Raw genomic sequence first — 25,469 nt, forward strand, 5'->3', positions numbered from 1 at the left:
CCAGAGGCGCTACCTCTCCAATACAATTCTTCGCATACGAACCGGAGGCGCTATCTCCTTAAAACACCCTGGTGACACGCACATCAGAGGCGCTACCTCACTTCAGTACCTATTTTGCCACAATAACCGGAGGCGCTACCTCCCTCAAATACCAATTGAGCCACACTCACCAGAGGCGCTACCTCTCTCACTCGTGACCCACATACCAGAGGCGCTACCTCATATTAATACCAATCGTGACACACATACAACAGAGGCGCTACCTCTCATTATACCCACATCGGAGGCGCTACCTCCCTCAAATACCAATTGAGCCACACTCACCAGAGGCGCTACCTCTCTCTCGTGACCCACACACCAGAGGCGCTACCTCTAAGTACTACAATGTCACTCAAACCAGAGGCGCTACCTCAAGTTAATCCCAAAGGTGACACACATACAACAGAGGCGCTACCTCTCATTATAACCACTGCGTCACACACAGCCGACGCACTACCTCTCCTTATAACCATAGCGTCACACACACCAAAGGCGCTACCTCTGAGTGACAACCTGCCTCATATTACCTTCATGCCCTTCTTTGTGCATCCATTACAGTCAACCTTAAATCAGGCATAAAACACTTTGCATTACACAGCTATTAAATGCATTGTTGTGACTGTAGCATAATGAAAATGCAATTCAAAATTGTAGAACAAACATAAGTTTCAACATTTTTTCCCTATAAATCCATGGCCAGCTTATGACCCTAATCTAACTTCCGTAACCCCACAAGTCCATGGCCAATTTTATGACCCTTAAAAAAATGACCAACCTAAGAGTCCATGCTGCTATAGAGCGACTAACATGCCTGAAAATCCTCAAAATGTTATACTAGCCCACTCTTCCACATGCAACTCCATATATCCACAAAACTCAACATTACCCAACATAATGCAGCATGTAATCTAATTCCATTTTACAGCATTCTCTCTGCACCTTCCCAGCCAGGCACACAGTACAGTGATGCATCCGAAATACTTAATAACATGTTTAAACATTAATGGAGTATTCATCCACAATGTTCCTAACATATCCACAAACGAGCCAAATTCTCATTAGCTGCAACACACTTAATATGCGTCACTCTACTACTGGCAAAATGCATCGGATAACCGAATTTCACTGCTCCTTAAACATCATATAACTTGCACAATGTCCATAAATTGCTCGGCGCCGTGACAGAACACATCCTTTTAAAAATGTCTAAACCAGTTCCATAGAAACAACATATCCGTGAAATTCAAGTTGTTCATGGGTACCTGGAAGGTGACTTCACATGACTTCACATTTCACTCATCCTCTTTTCCAAACGCAGCCCTTTTAATGTTTATGCACCTCCTAATATGCGGAATATGTTTAAAGTCAAAAACACGTCTTTTCATTGCTGCACAGGAAGACCTAAAACAGCCGACGTAACCACATTGACTCCACGCTCTTCAAATGGAGCCTGCATCAAAAACTTGACTTCCTCTTTTCCGATACTTCCGCATTCATCATTGCGTTGAGGTCACGTTCACATGGCCTTTCCTCTCATGTTTTCTCCTTTATTCATACGGAGCAGCAACACTGTGTTGGGAACGCTCAGACAATAGCGCTCGGAGTTCCTCCAACACATCACATTCGAACACGTCGTCATTTTAAAACGGCGTCCAAAGGATCCAGATCAGCTGTACACGACCATAACCAACGGTCAATACAGTGCTCCAACGCTTCCATGCATGGTCAGTCATTTGTGCTAATACATGACGTAACCAACCTGCCACGCAATGGATAATATCTGCCTTCCAATACAGAGACCCTCTTCCACTGATGGAAACCGTTGCTTCGTAGTATCTCAAACTGGGGAGCCCCCCCATTTTTTTTCTATTTCCTTAAGAGAACGCTTCTCCCTTCTACAGCTATGGGAAATCATCACTTCTTTTTGCCATAAAAGAGCATCTACTTCCCTTTTTACTTAACATGTTCCACTCCAATAAAACTTCTTCACCTTAGAGGCTTAGCTTTCTTGGGCATCCCTTGATGGCCCAGCTTCTCTCTTCAGCCAGCCCATGGAACCCAGCTTTGTCTCCAACATGCGCTATTGATCCCCCTATGTGGGGCTCTCTTCCTCAGCCCCTGGACCCAGCTCTTCCCTCCAGTTTCTGGGCAGCTGGTCCATCAGGACATGGGGCTTCACATATTAGAGCGCCTGTAGTGGGACTTCCTTGCTCCTCCCCTCCTTGGCCCTGGGTGATGGGTCTCTTACTTGTATGTGGGGGCAGTGCTGACCACCACTTTGTCCTCCTCTCTCCTGCACCCCCCCGCAGCAGGCTTCTTCAGATTTCAACTTCTTCTCATGTGCGCAGGTTCTTCTTGCAAGACATCCTCGTCGCCATTGTTATGAAGTGACTTCCAGACTTTCTTGTGTTACTTCTTAGGTTTATTACAGGACTTAAAGACACAGTTACAGGAAGGATAAATACATGAGAGTATGGACTATATCAGCACTGGCCCCATCACCCAGGCAGGGGAGCTCTAACTGCCTCAGTATGGAACCCTCAGATAAACATTCCACCATCCACACAGTGACATTCCATGTGACATCACAGGCTCACAGCAAGACAGCATTACACAGACAGCCACTATAACACATCTCCTTTCCTTACCAGACACACATACATAAAGGAGGTCACTACACAACACATCTCCTTCCCTTACAAGACACACAGAAGGTCACTACACAACACATCGCCTTTCCTTACCAGACACACACACACAGGAGGTCACTACACAACAGTTTCCCTTATGCTAGCCTGGAGTATGCTACTTGTATGTCTCCTCAAATTTCAGCAAGATTGGGTGCAGGGCGGAGCCATATACTCTATAAAATTCTACAGGGAAGCCATTGCTTCCTGGCATTTTGCTAGTGGAAAGGGAGGCGATTGCTTTGCTTCCTTGGATCACCCTCTCACGGTAGAAGAAATTTCTTTTCTGTGGTGAATTTCAGGAGGTGGATCAACAAGTTTGTTCCTATCCGGGGGGGGGTGGGGATGGGGGGGTTTCGGCACCTGTACATCGTGGCTATATAATTGTGCATAAAAAGTAGCGGCCTGGAACGCCACATAACTCACTGCAGCAGTCCTGCAAACGTGTGATCAGGGGCCTAGGCCCCTCATGCTTGCACAACCAAGCTAACCTCTTCCCAGATTTTTCTCCCTCTGCATGAGCTCGGGCTACCCTAGTGGCAAAGTCTAATTGGAGAGTCTCACGTGCTAGTAGCCATTGAGATCGCATTGGTGCTAGTTTCCTCTCCAATCCCTAGTTCGGGGTGCCTGGCCTCTATTTCATTATCCTTCTCCACAGCCTCCAGATATTCCCTTAGCATCTTACGGATGGCCCCTGAGCTTTCTCCCCTCGCCACCCCTTTCCTGGCTTCCCAGACACTTCCCCAGCTGTTTTTACACTACCAACGTTTTTTTTTTAAAAAAAAAGGTATCTATGGTGTTGCACAATTTATCTCTGAAAAGGCATCTCCCAAAGCCTTCATGGGCATATGCCAGATCTGGATAAATAGTCTGGGACCCCAATCACCAGGGGGTGGGGGGGGAGGAAATGGTCCGACACTGTGCAGCACATATATCGAACACAAATTGCTTGGCTCCTACAAAAAAATAATCAATCTTGGTATGCAGCTTGTGAGGGGATGAATAAAAGGAGGTAGCCCTTACCTTCCGGATGCAGTTCCCACGGCATGTCTACCAGGGCCAGTTCAGACAGGACCTCATTCAGGGCGATGGTGGCAGGCTAAGGGGTAGAACCTGAGCGGTTCTGTTGAGTACAGGATCCTTCACACAATTGAAATCGCCACCCCATATCAGCGCCACCCCATATCAGAAAAACCATCACACCTGGAGGCAATATGACCACAGATCATGTGCACATGATCTGCTATTCTCTGATTCAAAAAGTAAGCATTAACAAGACCTATTTTTCTGTGATCCAGGTGACCCTGCAGTATCAGATACCGCCCTAACGTGTCCCTCACCACCTCCAATAATTGAAATGCTAGTTTCCCATCTGTCCATATGAAGACGCCTCTGGCAAATAGGGTGCACCGTAGCCAAATCTCTTGCTTGCCCACACCCCGAGCAATTTATAATGGCATCCTGATCTCCTGCCCATACATGGGTATCCTGGAGTAAGTCTATGGATCTTCTTTTTGGTCAAATAGGACTTTACTCTATTTCTATGCATGTATGACCTCCACCCTCTTTCAAGTCAGTACCTTAATTTGTGACATGATTGGGCTACCATCGCCTCCACCACCATGGTTCCCATGTATTCCCCCCTGCCCCCAACCTCCACACTGGATCATTTCAGCACAAAGGGGGTTCATCCCCAATTTAGACTGCCTCCACCAGCATGGCACGTGAGAACAGTGTAGGCGTAATTAACCCATGGGCACATCCCAAATACACCCCTCGCCACTTGATCGTAAAACCTTGTAAGCCTCCCAATAGTAACTAAAGAACAAGCAAACAATGCCACAAACGTGGGATAACTGTAGTCCAACAGAGCAATTCTTTTCAGACAAACTGTACCTCAAAGCCACAGCATCATCGGTACCGCGCATTGTTTCTCCGAGATCTACCTCAGCCTGCCGTTCCGGGGTTGCATTCTGCACCTCAAAGGCCCTCATTCGCGTCGTGAGTCACCTAGTCGTGGTTGCAGACTTGCATGATGCTGATTATGCTCCTGCTGTTGTGGTGACTCTACCAGCGACTGTACGTCCTGCCTGAGTATGAACGTCTATCTTGACCTCAGATCCAGCTTTGATGGTAAAGTGTATCCCTGCTTTGGCCAGGATCTTCTTTGTGTGTCTCTCTAAGGAGTCCATTGTTGAGCTCTTGTTTTTAGTGAAAGACAACTATTGGCTAAGTGTCCACAGCGCTTGTACAAAACAGAATAGGAGTGGCACAAAGCTGCGGGTGTCTGAGGTGTGGGTATACTGCCAATATAATACCACTGTAGGTAACAAAAAAACGAAGTCCCGATCACACTGCGCCAAGGAATTGCCAAGTAAAGCGTTGTCTGAGTTTAATTGTGGTTGAAAACACAGCCTGACGCTTGTTTCAAGCTTTTGACTAGCTCTTCATCTAAGGCTGAATATGGCAAATCACATTACTTTTTTTTTTTGTAACAAGCACAAATCAATTCAAGAATACAAAGTAAGTTAAAACAAGGGACGGAGTACAAAGGCAAGACCTTTGTTTCTCACCACACCTAATTGTATCACACTCGCCAGAACGTTAGTTATGTCTAAAATCGATTACTGTAACACCCTATACCTAGGTACTAGTCACAAAAATTGACAAATTACAAGTAATTCAGAATGCCATCAGGGCAGCCCTCAACATCCCAAAGAAGTTGCACATCTGAGACTAGACGCAACCTGCGCTGGCTTCCGGTTGAGCATAGAATTTTGCTCAAAACTCTTGCACTAACGCACAAAGCTAGGGCTAACCTTGCTCCAGCTTACCTCCTTAATCAACTCACCTCGCATACTTCCTCAAGACCACTTGGAGCAGCCCAAGTACAGACAATGTCTATACCTAAATTCAAACTCCATAACTCGGGAGGCGCTAGCTTCCCAGTACTGGCCTCAAAGTTATGGAACACACTCCCGGCCTCTCTAATACATGGAAGGAAGGTTCTGCTCTTAAAGTGTAATACTAAACAATGGCTTCAGAACCTTGACACTGACAATCTAACCTATTGAGATCACTTTGTTTATCCTATGCTCCACTTTTATTTTGTATCTTCTATATTTGTGCTTGACCTTTACCACCTGCCTTCCCACCACCTCTTTGTAAAAGCTGTCTCCTACATTTATGACTTGTATCTTTGCACTGATCATTTATATGTAACCACTGTAACTTGTACTTAAGATTATGCGCCCTGTTGCCCTTGGGCCTGGCTGCGCTTTACAAATAAACAAAATGCAAATTCAAAATATGATTCATGAAGTAATAATCACAATTCCATATGTCAAAGATCCATTTTTGCACAAACAAACATTAGCAATCTGAAATTAAAGGAAATTCATATAAGTGGGTGAGAGGGGGAGAAAAAGGAAGAGAAAATGACATTAGTGTCAATGATGAACCGGTGCTCTCGTGGACAATCTTGCCAAACGGGAGGGGGGGGGGGGTGTGTGTGTGTGTGTGTGGTGTAATATAAGTAAATGGTAACACATTTTTACCTTGACTTGGGGTTACGAGGTTTCAGGCAGTAAAATTGCCAGAAAGGAGTAAGGCTTAAATCGTAGAATGAAATATTGAAATGGAAGCAAGGCCACGTTCTGTAGATGGGGCCGGAGTAAAAATCTACAGGTTACTTCGCAATTGAGATGGCATCTAAAGTGAAAATGTAAACTCAACTGGATTGTATGAGCAAAATAACGATTACATTATGAGAGGAACAAATGTATATTACTGTTTCATTACATATAATGCACGCAATATGCGCACGTATATTTGAACATAGAGACCCAGAAGGAATGTATTAAACTGGCAACATGCATCAAACCAATACTATATATATATTTTTAAGCTGAAGCTTAGTGACCTAATAAATAAATTGTGAGCACAATGTGAAAAAAAGTGCAATGAAAGCATGCTAATTGCAAGCACTGAGTAAGGCATGCTGAAAGTCAATTCCAAAGATTAAAGAAACACTTGCAAAGGTATGTGCGGCGGCCAACATGCAGCGAAGTCTGCTAATAGAAACAGCCGGGGGAGTGTGGGGCGGGGGGTTCATACAATTACGGCTTTCCTGATAAGGACTTGAGGAGAGCAAAAATAAAAATTTCAGCGCGTAAACGGCGCGAGTAAGGGAGACCTAAACAACACAGGCTAGTCAATGAGAGCACTAGAACATGGCCTGTGATGAATGAATATGGCACAAAATTAACCGCCATCTTGGGTGAGGTAACGGCTGCTAAATTCAATGAAAAGTAGCGAAGATGAGTCATGGTCCCAAGGCACTTCAAATTATTGCAAAACAGTGGTAATGGGGTGCAATGGAAGAGGGCCATGGGAATGACGGAAGAAATGTCTTAAGTAGAAAATTGAATTTATTCGAAATTATTCGGTAACATGGAGAGCGATGCATGACCCAGAAAAATGAAGCTATGTATGACTTTGCTGCTGGCAACCACATATATAAAAGATTGGGAGTTTCACAGAGCATGACAATGAGTGCGCTGTTCAGATGCATATAAAAAGAAAAGCAAGCTTGCCAATACGAATTGAATGAAAATAGGTAAATATTAAAGTATTACACACGAGAATAAATACATTGGGTCAGTAAAAGGACATTGACATTGTCTTGCAATAAAGGCAAAGGAGTGAAGCAGATTATAGTAATGCTGCAAATTCGTGGTCCGATTTAAGGCAATTGTAGACTGTGCGGTATTTACAAAAAAGTCTGGCCTCCAATTGTCTAAGCTTCAATGTCTGATTGCCTCCTCGTGGTGGCAGTGAGACTTTAGCCAGACCAACACATTGAATTGAGTCCTTACAATCTAATTGGTGTTTGCCAGTGGCTGGCTAAAGGATATTTCACATCCTGGCTACCAATGGTCGCCATGTGTTTTCGAATTTTTAAAGGTCCAATTGTACTGCCAATATATTTAAGCCCACAAATGCAAATAATAAACCACAAATTTGGTGTTGCAATTGATGAATGATTCGACATTATGTTCACCCTGAGGTCCGAAGGAAACCATTGTCGTTTCTAATGCATATTTACACATTGCCACAACCACATTTGTGGAAACCTTTGACTTGAGCAGAGTGCAGCCATGTGGTTGTGGGACTCGGCATGCTCATGAATGATGGACAAAGCTTGTTTTTGAGGGACTTTCCTTTACTATAGGTAACAATAGGTTTAGGATCCAACCAATTCGAGAGGTCTGAATCTAAATGAAGGTGGCAATGTTTTCTTGTGTGTATTTTGTGGCTGTCTGAGTTATATCTAGTGATCAGCCTAATTTTCTGTGAAGCTGGTGTAGTAGATCAAAGTTTGGGGGCTAGCAAATCTGCTATTTTCAACTGACTGACTTCTGCAGATTTCTCAAGTGTCGTACCCTCTTGCTAGAAATCTTGATTTAACCCTTTAAATGCCATGGACGAGAGCTCGTCCTTGGCACTTAAGGGGTTAATGAAGGAGAAAATAGTAGAAGGCTTTGCATGGTGAAATACTGAAATCACCAAAAAAAGGCCTTTGCACTGGGGGGGGGGGGGGACGGACCCATGGCAGTTAAAAGGTTAATGAGGTTACTTTCCAAAACACAATCATGCATATGAGAACAATTTCTCCTGGCATGGATAAATTCCCATTTTGGGATGTTGGTAATGACATGTTTTCTATGACCACTTTGAGCATGCAGGGTGGCATTGACAGAAGTGCTTTTGCAAAAGGTTTTAGTTAACAGTCCATTATAAGTGATTAGGATGGTTAAATCCAAGTCAATCTGAGTTTGTCTGCTAGTGAATTGGATGCCCAATCATTACTGTTCAAATGTGTAACAAATTGGTGAAGCATAATGTCTGAGCCCGTCCAAATCAGAATAACCTCATCAATAAAACCTTTCCAGAGATGGATATATGGTTGTAAGGCAAGGTTAGTAAAGACAAACGTTTGCTCAAAATGGTGCATAAAAGCATTCGCAAGTGCCGGGGCAAAGCTGGCTCCCATTGAGATGCCGCTCGGTTGTTTACTTGTGACTGTGCTTGAGAGCGCAAGTCAATGGGGAGATGATGTCGTATTGAAATATCCTAAAAGTGAAATGGTAGCACAACCCGTAGGTGTCGGAGGGTCCCTCTCAGACCAATGCCCCTATGAGTGGACCGCATCCACTTATGGCCACAGTGGCTCCAAAGGGGGGCGAGCACGTAGGCAGTGGCCCACTGAGGTCGGGCGTATGAAAGGAATTGGTGTCGGATCTGCAATACTATCCAGCACTGACCACATCCCCTATTACGGCATGAATTGCAATGGTTTGGCTCGATGTTGCAGCAAATAGCCAAAGTATCGAAAGCACAGCAGACAGTTCAAACCCCCAAATACTAAGTTTGCGCTAAGGTGGCTTGTTCGTGGCAGGCATAGACTTCAGGTTTGTCAACACCTGCTGTAGTAAATTGGGGGGGGCAGGGTGCGCAGGTACAGTGCAACTCTCGAGCTTGCAGATTTCACCCAATGAACATAGCGAGAGGGGTCTTATCTCACTCCGGATCTTTTACCAGCAATCCCAGTTTCCGCCGTGGGTCCTCCCGCCATGACCGAAATCCCCAGAGGAAACTGGACGTACCGCGCCACCAGTCCTAATATTCAATGCAGATGCCTGCCACCGGGCAGTGTTCCACAGACAAAGAGAAAGGGGGAATCGGCAGCTGAGCAGTCCTTCACATATAAGATACGCGTTGCTGCTCGGGCCCCTCCCGCTCACGTTTAAGTGTGCAAGGTCTGCGCAGTCTCAGCACTACTGCTTTTGATGAGCCAGGCTATACAGGCGCTGCAAGCACACCGCAGTCAACAGGAGTCGGGTAGTCCCAGTCAAAACACCCGTCTCAATAGTGTGAGTCAGGCACTGTAGGCATTCGAGGCCAGGGCAACCGTCATTTTATGTGCAAAGGTCCCAACAGCTGCTTTTACTAGGCCCCCAGCTCTGATTTTTGCCGGTATTGCGCTGTGCATGCAGGCACCCTTGTCATCAATCTGAAGATATCACTAGGATGCACCAATACTGCATCGATGAAAAGACAGGAGCTCCGAGCTGCCACAACCTTAATGCATGAGCTCGGGCCAAGCCCATGTGGTGAAAACGGTCCGTTCCTGGTATGGTTTAAAATGTCCTGTTTTATCGGCATAGACGGAGATCTAAAAATAAATCTGTGGACTCTAATTTTGCCGGTGAGCCTAATTAAGCTGTAGAATCTAGGTTCTGCCTCCCCTGTATTTCTTTCCAATATCGCCACCTCGTCCATGTTGCACTCCCACAATTTGTAAAACAAAACAAATGCGGTAGTTTCTGGATATAGGAAGTCTGGGGTTCAATCATGAAATAAACTACTTGGGCGTTAGACATGGTCTTTTATATAGTAGACTTTTTGTATGTGGGTAATTGTAGCCCTTACTGATTAACTTGGGTAAATGAGAACAAAAAGAAACCTACCACCTGAGCTCTTGATATGATGCTCACTTGAAATTTTCAATGTCTGGGTCAATTGAAAACTGCTATGGGCACCAGTTGTATTCTGGAAAAACAAACCTTTTTAACAGCCAGTAAAAAACAAGCTGTGTAAACGTCTCGGTGACCTAACACGCAAGCATTATATACATTTGAGTGATTCGATCCGGTGCTTGAAACTTGTTTCTTTTAGGTGGGTTGAGGGCGTGGCCCATTTGTACCTGGCATCTCAAACCTAGTGACACTGAACAGTGCTTTGATATCCATATAGTCTCATTTGGGTTTACAGGGGAGGCATGGAAGAATTGTGGGTATGGTAATCTTTTGCAAGACAACGTTTACTACTTGTTGGCATAGACTTGGGAAATCCTGTGTTCCTTTAACTGTTAGATTCATGGCTTGAGGAAATGTTACTCTTCCTTATCCAACATCCTTTTGATCCCATCCTTTTTTGACCTACAATTGTAACTTTATCAACAGTAGGGTCTGCAGATGCTTTTCCTGCATTAGCTAGCTCTTATCTGCTTACTGGGATTTTCGTAACATTTATGTCTCCTTTTTTTCAGCAACAGTCAAGAATTATATATTTTTTTCTTCTAGCTACGCAAAAAAAGAAGCTGATCTCACTGATGTACTTTCAAAGATTAAAGCCCTTGAAGCGTCGCTCAATTCTAAAGATGCTGCTCTTGCTATGGCCCGCAGTGAAAAGAAAACGCTTGAGAAAAATCTGGAGGACTTGCAAGAGGAGTGTGCTCAGGTAAGAATTGCCTACTAATTCTAATCGGGAGCATTGGTTTTAAAATGAGGAGTCACTTTGGCTGAATGGATTAGTGACACTAGCCACAAGGTATCTGTGCAGTCTTCGTATGCAGAGTGCAGTTTAACCTGACTGGCTACTGGAACTTGTATTCAAGGTTTAGCGCGTGTACAAGCAGCTTTATCGTTTGCAGTGCTGTTCTCGTGAGAACCTTGCGGTTCAAATTCAGACTCTCTCTTGTATGGGTGGGGTTCCATCATGGGCCACATACAGTGCGGTCCTGCAGGGAACTAAAGTAGTTTGGAATTGAAAGTTGTGTCCAGGGAAGGGAAAGGCGGCCCTTCCTTGTCACTCAAACTCCATTACATTGATTCGAAGACCAACATCGGCGTGTTATATTTTTAAACCAGGGCATTAACCGATCCATGTCAATTCAGACAGACTGGCCATGCACCTGACACACATGGGCTATTGCCCTGGTTATGGTTATTCGAGTGCTCCCTGAATTGTTTAAACCATCCAAGATTAGCACATCCTTCTTGGGTATTCTACCATCTATGTGGTGGTGGACAGGTTATCGATCTGAAAGGAAAGCGGTCTATATGCTTTATGGGTCGATACACGTGGAAGTCCTGAGTGGTGGTTCTCCTTCTGTGGGACTAATATCTGTGAAAGCGATTTACAAATTGATCACTGTGATGAAGCCAGTCCTGCTAATCTGTCCTGGTGCCTTAACACCTCATCTTACCTTTTTGAAATCTTGTAACCTGTAAATTGGCCTGGTTCTTCAACCTTCCAATCTCCCTTTATTGGCATTTGGGAAGCGAGGCTGGTTTGATAACCTCTGCATCCTTCACGCTGCAGGGAAAGATGCAACATAATCTGTATGACAGTAAGTGGAGCAGATCTGGCATTCGAGTAGTGTTCATCTTCTCAATGGTCTGCTCATTTTGTGGTGAACTTGCTTTGTCTGGCATAAAGGTAGGTCCTCTCCAAAACCCACTGATTTTTCTCTCCCCTAACACCTCCCTTCAGCTTTCAGGGTGCATCTTAACTCTGAATTAGAATGTTTTAGATTCCGCAATCCAGACGTCTACGTTTAACCAGCACAAAGGTGGGTTAAAGTAGGCAAAATGTCACTGTTTGGATTGTAATATTTTGGGCTCTGTTGGTAGGTTTAACTTTATATTTCTAATTAAGATGTTTAGCGTTGGTATTGCACCTTTTACCATTGTTACTCTAAAGTGCTGTGGGTTGAACACCCTCGGGGATAGCAGTCCAGGTCAGTGGAGAGAGTGTAGTACACTGTGCATGGGTGCACTCGGTATGTGTGCGGCGGGTGATGTGTTACTTCATGCTAGCGTTAGCTGTGGTGCAGTGGCTGTGTAAGGGCAGTAAAATGTGTGCAGTAAGACCAGTGGAATGGTGCTTGAGGGTGACGTGTGCAGCTAGGCTGAATTCGAGGGTTATAACTGTGTTCTGTTCTAAAGGCTTTTGTGAACGTGGCAGTGTGCACGTATATGTGCATCTAGGCCGAATTATTCAAGGTATGTAGCTATGTTCTAATTTTCTTTTGGTGCTGAGAGTTAGCATAGTGGTGTGTGAGTGTCTTTTTCAAGGGGGACCTTGTTTGTTTCGAGTATCTGTCAAAGGCGTGGAATCTACCTGTATCTTGGTGGGTCACATTGTTGTTTGAAGATTGAGTGGAGACAGGGTCAGTGCCAAAGCTCATGTTCTTATTGCCTAATCTGCTAGCGCTAGCCTTGGTCGACAATTTGATCCCTGGTAGGAATTTATGGTTCTGTCATTTCATCGCCACCCATTTTTGCGACACGTGTTTTTCTGCAGAATTTATGCCGAATAAACTGGTGGTGATGAAGGGACGTTTTACCAGTATTTCTACTTGCATAGTTGGCATTAGTAACAAATTAGTGCTAGGGTGTTGCTTGCTATAGTTCTTAAGGATTAGCAAGTGAGGCAATTCCTGGTTTGGTAGTGTAGTGCATATGTGAAGGTCGGTGATTAAGTTCATAGTTGCTGATTAGCGGATGGGTTGCTAGTTCTGCTAGATGGAATTACCGGCGGTCGGTAGTTCAGTTATACGTTCAATAGCGGGAGTGATTAGTAGCTTGATTGTTGGACGGCCCCCCAATATCTAGTCATGCTCTAGGATTCCGGGGGTGTAGCGTTCCCGGGCAGTTCTTGGCTCTGGCTGATTGCGTAGTGCATAATTGCATGACCTTGCACAAGAAGGTTGGTGCTTATGAGTCTTGCACCATTTCCCACGATTTAATGGCGATAACTATCTTAATGTCTTAGCATGTGCCGAGTGCCTGTTGATGAGGTGATAATTGAGTTCTGTCCGGTTGCCACTATGATTTGGAATTCACATCAGGACAGAGGCTCTAGGTGTTGAGGTTGGAAATCTTCAGGACTCGAGGTCTATGGTAGGGTCTATTCATCGAGCTACCATGCCAGGTGTCAGTCTAACTGATTGGTCGGGCAGTTAGGTGAATGGCCAGGTTTTGAGTGCCGTCCATAACGCCATGTCGTTTTTGCTGTCTCTAATGTGGGAAGGCAGTGAATTCCACAAGGTAGGTGTCAGTCTTGAGTAGGCTGACCTGCTGATCCTTGTCAAATTGTTGGTGGGGACCACTACGAGGAGGGCAGTGCTTGCCCTAAGGGTGCAGATCAGGAGGTGGGGCGCAATGGGGCCTGCTTTGTGCACTGCTCTGTGGGTAATGCAAGGGAATTTTAAGGTGTACCTGGGTCTAATTGGGAGCCAGTGTAGGGTGCAGAGGGCTGGTGAGGTGTGGTCTCGTCGTCCCAATGCGAGAATTGGTCTGGCAGATGAGTTCTGTACCATTTTGGTGTTTGGTAGGCCATTGCACCCAGCCTGGACATGACATAATTGTAGACAGTCTGTTCGGGTAGGTAAGGTAGGGACAGATGCGCTTCAGGAGCCTGAGGTGGAAATGGCAGGCTTTGGATGTATTGATGTGGTGAGATGGAGTTTGGTCAGAGTGCAGTTAAGGTTTTTACAGTGGTGGTCATGGTGGGGCTGGGGTGGCTGAGTGGGGGAGGCAAGGAGTCGGAAGGGAGGTGGGGGGGGGGGTTCGAAAGGCCAGATTTTCTGCATACCATGGTCTGTTTTATCTGCGTTCAGAAGGTGATTAGTCTTCATCCAGCGATCAATGTCTGAGACATGCTGCTAGATTGGGGAGGCCCGTGAATTAAGCAATTTGTGAAGAAGTTTGCCATGTTGAATTTTGGTGCCATTGAAGGCCATAAAGCTGTGTTCCTTTCAGACCCTTCCAAAATGGTCGACCCCAAATGCATACTGGCAATCAGTTTAAATGTTCACTGCAAGTCCAGAGCTGAGCTCGCATGCTCTGGTTGGCAGCTAATCTAAGCTGCTTGTGCTGAGTGCAGATTTCCCCATCTGTTTTAATGTAGTTTTGGCATAAGCTGCAGTGGACGAGCCATTGTGTAGTTTAAACAAGAGCCATCAACATATACAATGCCATTGGGCTTTTCTAACGGAACATCAGTCCAATCAACCTGTACCCTCATCTCGTCAGTTATTAGTTAACAATCGTGCAAGACCTCATCAGAAGGGAGGAGTGGCAGGGTTCAGGGGATTACATCTTTCCAAATGTTGGATGGAAACTGGGCCAACTCGTATCTAGTGAGCTGTGCATTAAGGCACCGTTCAGCCGCATTAAGAGTTATGCTTGCGGGTTCCTGACAGCCAACTTGGCGGGCAGTGCGGCACCCGCAAGCATAACTCGTAATGCCGCTGGCACCATTAACGGTGCCTGCGCAACCATGCTCCCCACCCCATTCTGCCCTATGGGTCAAAATGGGGATCGGGAGACCGGCAATACCGCCACCCGCGAATGGGGAATTACCTGCCCCATCTCATAATGGGCCGGTTATTGCCCAACCGCGGTAGGCAGTGCCGGTAGCGAGCATTGCGGTAGCTGTGCCTGCCGTACAGGCACAGCTACTACCATGCGCGTAATGAGGCCCTCTGTCTCTCCTCATGCATTGGAATACTGAAAAATGCATTTAGTTCACAACCGTAAAGTATTGTGCAGAGGGAGGGACCATAGTAAAAAGTTGTTCCAATCTGGAAGAATTGGGAACTGGTGCGCCACAATTTTATTGATGGTGCATCAACCATCTCCCACCATTCTCCATTTAATAAGTTAGCCTTCCTTACATCCCTCATTTTCTGCACTGGCAAAATCTGAATATTTAATGGACTCCCTGCGATTTCCTTAGCTACCCCTTTAATCAGTAAATCTTTAATATAATTTGCATTGGGGCATCCTTGGGTGTATGTCATTGGCCTTAACATTACTTTGAATTGGATCTACTGCCATACATCCTACATTTTTACTTGATGCCCACACCCTTTTATCCACTTAAGGTCAGGTGGTAACGTGTTAGAAACATAACATTTAGCAAAGTATTCAACAGAGCAATGCAGGTAGACCCCATCTGGTGAACAGTAAATGTTTACAAGCAAGTGTTTCAATTAATTTCTGTTACAACAAACTGGGCCCTATCTGAAATTGAATGGGCTCTGATACTGGATTATTAGAAAATCCCACTGGTGTGTTAATTTTCCCGGAGAGGGTTATTGAGTGCACTAATTTGAGGGAAATGGAAGTTTTGTTTGCTCCTGTATCTAAAAGGAACTTCTGCTTCTTTTCATCAATGCAGAGTTCCACGTATGGACCTGTGAGGTCAGTTGGTATTTGTACGCTGCCTTTCGCTTCTCCTGGGGAACCCCATGATGCATAATCAGGTTGGTTTTCATAATAGTCCCTGGCAGAATATTAATCTTCCTGCCTTGGATCAAAATACTGTCCTAGGCCCAGGTTTTCCATATTGCCATCAAACTGACTCTTGTTCCCCATCCCATTGACCTTTGTCTTTCCCTTGGACGCATGGGACATTCCCAAATCCAATAATGGCGTCCATCTTCCACTTTTACTCCTGTATGCTGGATAAGCACTTTCCCTTCTATCCATATAGATTCCTCTTCCTTGTAACATCTCACCCTCGTTCTGGAAATGCTTGCTGCATTTATACTTTCTCCCCCCTTTCTCTTTTGTATGCATATGCGCATATCTGTCCATAGTAAAAATTTGAGCCGCAGGCTGCATGGGCCACGTTGATTCATGTTTGTCATTTTTCAAGTGTGGGAGCAGGCCTTCCTCAAAGTGTGAACAAAAGCCTTTTTGAGATTCTTACCACTGTAAAGGGAGGGGGGGGGGATGTCTTCCTTCCTTAGTACTTTTCTACCAATGCCCCTTCGTCCTGTCTACAGGTAATTTATATCAGTTAATTTGTCTCTGAGGCACTATTTGCTCAATTCATTTGATACCAGGCCGTGGTAGGGCAAATGTCTTCATGCAATTGCCCTGCTTCCCCCCCCTCACTACTTGCGTCTTCTCCAAAGCCTCCCACTTGATTTATTGGTTCTTCACTTTTGGGCAATTGATGTAGTAATCCTGTCCGACTATACTGTCGGACTAGAAACCACTTGTCCTTCTGGTATAGGCCTGTACTACACAAGTTGGTAGTGTGACTGAGCAGCCAGGCTTTTATCCCAAGAGGGGTGAATGTGAGCTGTAGTAATGAAATTCACAAATACAAGTAGCCAAGTAACACTTGCACTCAAGGTTTCAGTTATAAATAGTTATTTAACATCTGTTTTTAAATGCGCTTTCTTTAAAAAAGGGCAATTTAGGTAATGGTCAAATATACTCTTTATGCTTTTTACACACTTCCTACACCCTGAGGTGACTTCACAAACTAGGACCGCAATGGCATTTATATATCACTCGTACACTGTGTAGATTCTAAGGTTTGTAGAAAGGGAAGGAAAAAGGTTAAACAGTTTCTCTGAGCATTTACATTTTTCAATGTAGTCTAGACAAACCTGTCCCAGCAATAATGGTTTTAAAAACAAATGATCACCTCTAAAGGACAGTAAATATCAAAGTCAAGTGGACTAGAAGAATGTGCAGGGAGCCAGGACAGCCAGTCAATTGGAGCTGAGGCCCTTCCTAGATAAGTCTTGCACAAAGTTGGAGTTTGTTGCAGAAAAAAAAAACACTGTAGGGTCACAAGCTGTTGCACTTGTGAAGGGTAGAGCTGGAATCAACTCTAGCAAAGTATCTACTGCAAGTCTCGACTGAGAAGAGCAAAGCTAAAGACACTGAGGTAACTACCCCAAGTCGGATCAGTACCTTTGGTTAGAGTGGTCCAGCTGTTTGCAGTGAAGCAGATCCTGGGTTCCTGGGCCTCAGTCGTGGGGACAAGAGGAAGATGTCTGGAGGACTCTTGCAGCAGCAATTCGGAGGTCGGTGGCAGCTACGGGCTTTTTTCCGATCAGCAGCACTTCGCGGGTTCAGCGCTAAGTAAACACCACCACTGCAAATCTTGGACACTGTTTGGGCTTTCTTTACTCCTTGAGTCCTACACTCTGGTGAGCGGACTCGCGCTTGAGTCGTCCTGCTTCTGGCAGGTTCTGGGGAGACTCTCTTGCAGACATTGTACTAGACTATGGATTTCTTGACCCCTGGCACTCTGTTCCTGCAGCAGTAAAGTAGAGCCGGTTGGGGAAGATGGTGCAATGGAGTTCATCTCGGGGTTAATTGGTCCAACTAACCCAAGGGAAGAAGTCGTCCCTTTGGGAGGTTCCTTGTCGATCAGAAAAGGGAGTTTTAAGCACAGCAGCAGGGATTCACTGCGCAATTCAAAGATCCAGTGGGTTGCAGCAAGCTTTGTTCATGGTTTCTTCAGGTGTTCTTCCCGGTGGTCGGCTCTGCCTCTAGTCCAAAAACCCTTGGCTTTTAAGCAGGTTTCTCCAATTCATGTACCACTTGGCTGTCACTCAGCAGGGCGGCTGTCCTCAAAGGACAGCCAGCCAATCGGGACTGGGTGCATTCAGGCATTCCTAAAGACAAAGGACGGGGTGTGTTTGTTTCGGGATCCTCCCTCACTTCCTGTCCTTACAGACACACTGGAGCCAGAGAGTGGCCGGGGGGGGGGGGTTACGGGGTACCAGTGTTCAAGCCCGCCAAAGACAAAACTAGACCTCACAAACAGAAAACGGCAAAAGACCAGGGCCATTTTGACAAAATGGTCACCCATGGGTGCTATACTGCAGCTGCGGATTCAGCCTGCGGTAGAAAAGCACAATGGTAGGAAAATTAAACCACTGTCCTCAGCCATTCAAAGTAGTGAGGGTAACCTAAAACCGTTCTGATTTGGTAGGATAAGGGGCTATTAAGTAACCCCCAGCACTCCACATAAAATGGTGTGTGCTGGACCCATAAGGAGAAATGGTAAGTAAAGTCAATTTCACGTTAGTATTCTTGGGAACAGTAGTTTAAAATGTCTAAGGTTTAAATACCTTTTCTTGTGTAAAGGATTTCTGTGATGCTGCACTGAAGGTGCTTTGTCACCATACAAAAAGTAGATGCCTACAGAGTTTGTCAGTTGAAAACAAAGGAAACGCAACATCCAAATTCTGTCGCAACACGACGCAGGTCTTGCTCATTCCAGGGTTAAAGTCAGAGTCTCCAGCAAAAGAGCTGGGGTTTCTAAGGTGGGAGGAATTTAGAATAGTGAATGCAGTTTAGTGCTGTTTGTTATAATGTCTCCATGTGTCGTAAGGAACGTTGGCCAAGATCGAGTGATGAGCCCCACCCAGGAAGCCATCTTTAGATTCTAACCGCACATTGTGCCGAGTCCTTGAGGCTTTCTCTCCTGGAGAAATAAAGCCAGAAAAGCACATTTCTTTAAAACTTTAGTGCTTCTTACTTTCATAATCTGGATGAAAAACTGCTCTTTTCAGGGCATGCCAGTCATGTGGAATTAAGAATATATATATGAGGGAGACCAGATTTCTGAATGCATAGGCTGCCTCTATCCAAATCATTCTGAAAGATTATGAAGTTTACGCGAGCACAAAAACCCTGAATAGGAAAAGACTAGCCCTTTGGCTCAATTAGGGCAGATCCCCCTCCCCCGCCCATATTCTCGGCGGGCATGACGAAACTGCTACAGGAAACCGGTTGAATGAACCAAGAGAACTGCCTGTTAAGCCCTTGAGGCCCAGACGACCCAACTGGGCCAGTAACCAATTGGAACACAGACCACGCCATTCCCTGGTCAGTCAAGAGGAAGGTGAACTCAATACTCTACCGACACTGAGAAACGTAAAAGACACGATACCTCTACATCTACGCAGCCAGATAACTGGGAATACAGACCGGAGTCTGATCCAAGACTGACGTACTGTCGCGTCCGTCTCCGCCTGTCGACATAACTGCATTTCACAACACTACAAAAGGCTTTTGAGGAATTTGGCCTAGTACCATCGGAGCAGCCAAAGGATTGCTTCATCTTTGATTTACTGCACATGCGCAGGAAGGCAGTAATGTCAACTTCCGCCCTAGACCACGTTTGGTAAGAAGGGATGTTACTTATGAGCACCTTTCTCGGAACTAGTGTTAAAAGGCTGCTTGGAGAAGAAATGTAAGGCACCTGTGGTGTCCCCTAAACAGCTTACATCCCAGCCGACACCTGACTGTGGCACCGGCAGCAGTGTGCAGAAAGTCAGCGGTCAAATTCGCAGTACCGCCTGACCATGACCGCAGGAAAAGATGCTTTCGGTATCCTAGCCACAAAGCGGCTAACTCACTAGCAATAATATCAAGATTGGAACCGGCTCATGCTGCTGTTAGACTACCAGCCGGAAGATGAAACAAAATGGGCCCTGGACATCCTCTGACAGGGTGAAGACTCTTCAAACCATGCGATCAACATTGTAGTTCATATAGTGGAAACAGGTTAGCCTTATTCTTACACTCGTATTTTTTTGTTTTCCTTTGATTTGAACCCTTTTCTTTTGGAGTCTGACACTCCATGGGCATCTTTTTGTATTGACAGACAGCATGTTCAGTGCCACTGAGGTCCTTTGGTTTTCCTTTTCACATTTTAGTTTTGTTTTGTAGGAGAACATAGTATCAAAACATTAAACACTTTTTGTTTCAAATAACTTACCCCGCTTGCATTCCCCCCTCCCCCCAACCAGGTACTGTATGCTCATTCCTCTGTTTGCAAGGCCATTGCGTAGTCTACGTTCTGGCACCCTTAGCCCGGTTCCCTTTCTGACCCCTTGATCCTGAGTGGTGTCAGCTTTTCCAGTCCAATACTACTTTCTTGCCAGGCATCCCCTGCCACGCCCTTATAATTCCCCCATCGCATAAGAAAACTTATGTCTGGCATCCAATATCTAGCAGTAACGAGGTACCAGTCCATTTCTGTGGGACCCGGCCTTCTGTGGAGTCCTGCTGTGATTCTTTGCATAAAGAAAAAATCTCTTGGCTACATCCCGTTACACCTATTAAGAGGTAAGTTCATCTTTCCACTTGGTAGCAATGCATGCTGTGGTGACAAGGAGTAGGGCTGCAGCCATTTTAGGGAGCATGAAGTATTCCCCCCCCCCCCCCCCAATCTGCCTCAATTACAAACAAAGCCAAAGAGGGGGGTCGGGGGGGGGGGGTTTATCCCTAGGTATTCCCCCAAAATCTGACCCAACTGATGACCTCATCCCAAAAGACCTGTACCCTAGGGCTAGCCCACCCTATGTGCCAATAATCTGCCCTCCCTTCACATCCCCTCCAACACCATGGACTTGCACCAGGAAACATCTTGGACTGTGACTGTGTCATACTGCCATCTATAGAGGAGCTTGGTTGCATGCTGTCTGTACTGGCATGATAAAGACGTCTTCTCACCCTTACAGAGTTTGGTCCAGAGGGAGTCATCAATTTCCACTTCCAAGACCCTGTCCCATCGCTCTCAGGTTTTCCGTATTCCCCCCCCCCCCCCCCAACAAGGCTCCATACATAACTGAGATTAACCTTTGCATAGTCGTGCCCCTGTCTAGCAGCTTCTCGAAGGGTGTTTGCTATCTGCACATCTTAGCCTGTACCCTTGCATCTGTGAGCACCTCTTGTAGTTGAAAGAACTGTAATACAGAGTTTGCCTATACCCTGGGCTTCTGAGTTCACTATCGATTGCCCCCCCCCCCCTGAAAGAGCTGCCATATCCTCTTGCTTCCAACCACTCCTAAAACCTTGCTGGGTTTGGTATTTTTTTCTCTAATACCAGGTAACCACAGGTGACCCAGAGGCAGGGGCCACGTGGTGGTCCCTTGCATAGCTTCCCCCTGTCTCCAGATTGCCCATATAGTTCCCAGGATGGGGTGCTCACATTTTCCTTGGCAGTTTTATTCCTGGGTCCCCGCAAGCATTCCCCAACAGTAGACAGGCTCAGAAGGGAGTTATCTATCGCCATCCATCGCCACCCATTGAATTGATATGTCTGTGATTTCCCCCCCCCCCCCTGCTGCTAACACTAGGGTGAACCTGAGGTATTCTAGCCTTCTTCCCCTGCGAGAGGAACCTGTGTAGCACACCCTGTACCTCCTGAAAGAACCCTTCTGGTATGCGTATCGGTAACATCTGCAATAAATATCACCCTCGGGTGGACCACCATTTTCATAGCATTCAGGCGACCCAACCAGGAAACTCAACTTTTGCCATTTTTGTTATGTCCTTATCTTCTGCAGTAGGGGAGAGTAATTGGCATTCGAGGGGATTGGGTCCTCCGACGTATTCCATATCCATGACAGGTAATGTCCACAGCTGTGCTGCTGTTACGCTCACCTGACTCCCACAGAGGCGCTGGCCTGGTTCACGCTGCTGTGACCTCTTCTAAGGTGATGCGCAGGGTTCGGAAGACGGACTGGACCGGGCCCCCAAATCTGGCTTGTCTGGCTCGCAGAAGTATCCTTCTGAGGACGAAAATAGGGGATTAACTGTCTGCGGGGTAATGCAATCAGCCTCCACTTCCCCTCTCACCCTCCTTGAAACCCTTCTGTGATTTCTCGTAGCGTCTCACCCTAGGGTCTGGAAGGACGAGCTCTCCATCCTGCTTATGATGCAGGGGCGCGTTGATATCAGTTACTTCACTGGATTTTCGGATTGGTGAGAACCAAACTTGCTTGGCTTCCAGGTAAGTTTTTTGATGAGAGGTTCCCCTTGTGTCCATGCATTAATGTACTAATGCTAGTGTCTTTCCCCCATAGGAGCTGGGGTACGGAATGCCGGGGAACAGGCACCGACCCGAGATGAGAGGTGAAATCTTTGTAGAAATCAGGTAAGTCTTTAATGAGCGTTTTTTGGTAATGTCTTTTCATTCGCTCATTAACGCTGTCTTTTTTCCCCTTGGGGGCCGGGGTCCGGAAATGCCAGGATGCGGCGCGGACCCGAAATGAAGAGGGAATGAATTAACATGGAGATTTAGCTTTCCTTATTCCCTTCTCTCTCACCTTTTGTTCTGGTCTTTTTCTCCCTAGGCGCTGGGGCGTGACTGCGAATCCGGATGATCGCTGCTGAACATGGAGGCGCCCTGTAAAGGTGAGTGGAATGCGGAGCTGCAGCGATCGACGCGATGAGCTTTTAAATAAGTCTTCCTTTTCAGGATTGTCGGCGAGATGTCTCCGGGATGCGGATTTAGCAGGTAAGGACTTTTCCTTCTTCTGTTCTCTTCTTCTCTTCCTTTGCAGGTGATCCAGGATGCTGGCAGGCGTGGCAGAAGTCAGGATGCAGGAGCAGACACGGTGAGCGTCCAGCTGCTAGATGCAGAACAACGCGAAGCACGTGTGGCTGTTCGGGTGGGGTTTAAATAGCCTTGGAAGAAGTTCCAGGTATGTAGCCTTCCCCGACCACGCCCGGATGGTAAATTAGTCCCACAGGTAAAGTAGTTCCTTTCAGGCCTCAAGGAGGCTGGGAGCCTGCAGCATGGTCTGCATCAGGTAAGTGCACCCAAGCATTCCCATAATGAGCCTGGCGCATATGGCGCCAGGACTGATGTCTTTTAAGAGCTATAGGCGCCAGGACACTGTCCAAAGGGCCCCTATATGGGGTTGCTGGGTCCTTCCTTGGGGACTGGATGTCCGCTTTCAGGGACGCCGGGCTTGAACCGGCTCCCCGGGAGCGGTCATCATGATAGCTGCTTCGGGAAATCTTTGGCTCCTGCGTCGATGTGCCGTCCCCGAGGACCTCCTCTGACGGCCGACGTCACCCGATGTGATAAGTACGACGCCCGTAGCCTCAGTTTCGTTTTTTCACGAACGTGTTCGCTTTGTGAATCCCGGTACGCCTCGACTCGTTGTTTGCTGTTTTCAATTCTCGGTTTGTTGAACCTGTTCGGTTGGTTATGAAGATCTGTTTGTGGCGATGTCTTTCTCATCTTCAACCCCGCGTCCGGGCTTCAAGAACTGCGGGGACCGTGGGTCCAAGATGTCGGTCACGGACTCGCATGACGCCTGCCTCTGGTGCCTCGGGGAGGCCCACGATACGGACGACTGTCGCCTGCCAGTTGCTCATGGCAAAGGCCTTACGGTAACGCAAGAAACTGTCGGTAGGCCAGAAGTCGAGGTCTGCGGGGCTTTCGACGGATGACCCGAGGGGTGACTCTCCACGTCATCGTCGGAAGTCCAGTGGGTCTCCTTCCAGGAGTCGGTCTTGCCACTCCTCCGCCTCTTCGAGGCATTCCCGGAAGCGCCGGCATAGGTCGCCTTCCCCGTCGGCGGGTCGCTTATCCCTCCATGCAAGCGACACCGGAGGAAAGGGCTTCCTTCGGGAAGCAGATGCCAGCGAGCACCGGTCCGTCCGCACCTCCGAGTGGGGTCGGTCGGCACCAGTCGAGAGACACCGCCCGTACGCCTCTGGGCTCGGGTGGTCGGCACAGCTCGCGGGAGAAGTCCCGCTCGGACACGGGTAGCTGTTCTCGCCATGCCTGTTCCCGGTCCTCGACGCGCTTGAGACCGCATGATCCTGTGCCGTCTTCGAATGATGTCGACGCCTGTGGCGCCGAGGTGTCAATGATTTCTCTCATGGCTCCGCCTCCGAGGGGGTTGTCGGCGCCTAGGTTGTCGAGACACTCGGAGCTCCGGCTTCGAGGCCTGTGTCGACTCTGTCGATGCTTACGGTGCTGCAGCTGACGCCATTTCTGTCGACGCCGACCCGTTCGGCGCCCTCGCTGCCTTTCGAGGCGGCGGCGGTGGTGTCGGAGGGGCCCCGTGGCACGGGGTTTGCCCCTAGAAAGGCTCTGGCTAAGGTCAGGGCTTGCCCCCAGAAAGGCTCTGGTTAAGGTCAGACACTGCTTTGGTCCCCAGAGATTTTCCTCTCCCCGCCTGGAGTACATTTCTGAGGGTGATGAAGGCTCTGATGGCGGCTTGGTTACGGTTCCCGATGACCTCATCTCGGGCTATAGCCAGTTTGATCACCTGCGGTAGTCGCTGCATGATGCAGTTGACTGGACACCTCTCCGGAGCTGGAGGTTTGTAGGCCGGAGCCTGGCACTCATGCCGATTCTTCATATCGGCACCTTATGTCTCGGGTTACCGAGTACTTGGGTTGGTCAGCTCCCCCAGGGGAGTTTGTTCAGGATGATCTCACGGACATCCTTGATCTCGGTCCACCCACTGACCCGGTTTTGCCTTTTCATATGGCTCTGCAGAGAAGGGTGGCGGCGGCTTGGACTGCTCCGGAGAGTCTCCCGGCAGTGGGCAAGTCTTTGTTGCGAAAATACCGTCCAGCCAGTAGAGACCCCTGCTACTTGTCTAGGCACCCCACTCCGAAGAGTTTGGTGGTGCAGGCGGCTACGGCTCCGGCAAAGCAGGCGTCGTATCCTACCATCCCTCTGGATAGGGACGACAAACGTTTTAATGGCTGGGCGGAGAAAGTGTTTTCTTCGGGGGGTATGGTGTGGTGCTTCAGGCGGCCAACTCCTTATGTGCCTTTTCTCGTTTCAATCGCACACTGTGGAACTGTTGCATTGGCGGCTGATCATATTCCCGAAAGGGACGAACTGGATGGTTTCCTTGCTATGGTTCAGGATGGCAAGGATGCCATGTGTGAGGCCTTTCAGTCGGGTTTGGACTTGGCGGATTGTGTCAGCCGGTCCATGGCGGCGAGCACCATAATGCGCAGGGTTGCATGGTTGCGGAAGTCTGGGTTCGCTCCTGATGTGCAGTCCCGGCTCCTCAACATGCCCTTTGACGGTGAACACCTTTTTGGCAGCAAGGCTGACGAGAGCCTTGAGAGGTTGCAGACCTCCAAAGCTGCAGCGAAGTCGTTGGGCGCTGCAGTTCGCCAACCTCCGCCTTTTCGTCCTAGGGGACAGCAATGGAGGGGAGGTTCCTTTCGCTATTACTCGTCCTTCAGTAAAGCGAGGGGAGCTAGCAGTCAAAGAGCCCATGTAAGAGTGCCGGAGGTGGAAATAAAGGTACTCGAGGTGCCAAGGCCGCTCGGGCAGTTGCCTCTTTGCCCTCGGGCA

General features: G+C 47.3%; 1 protein-coding gene across 1 annotated transcript in view; it reads left to right on the top strand.

Annotated features, from left to right (window-relative positions):
• LMNB1 (lamin B1) overlaps positions 1 to 25,469 on the top strand; it is a 505,711-nt gene that overhangs the window by 39,439 nt on the left and 440,803 nt on the right. Inside the window, exon 2 of the mRNA XM_069625602.1 lies at positions 10,874 to 11,030. Coding sequence (XP_069481703.1) covers positions 10,874 to 11,030 — 157 coding nt within the window. The remainder of the gene's footprint in view (positions 1 to 10,873; positions 11,031 to 25,469) is intronic.

The sequence above is a fragment of the Ambystoma mexicanum genome, chromosome 6p (assembly GCF_040938575.1).
Source record: "Ambystoma mexicanum isolate Mex_15411 chromosome 6p, UKY_AmexF1_1, whole genome shotgun sequence".
Classification (NCBI taxonomy): domain Eukaryota; kingdom Metazoa; phylum Chordata; class Amphibia; order Caudata; family Ambystomatidae; genus Ambystoma; species Ambystoma mexicanum.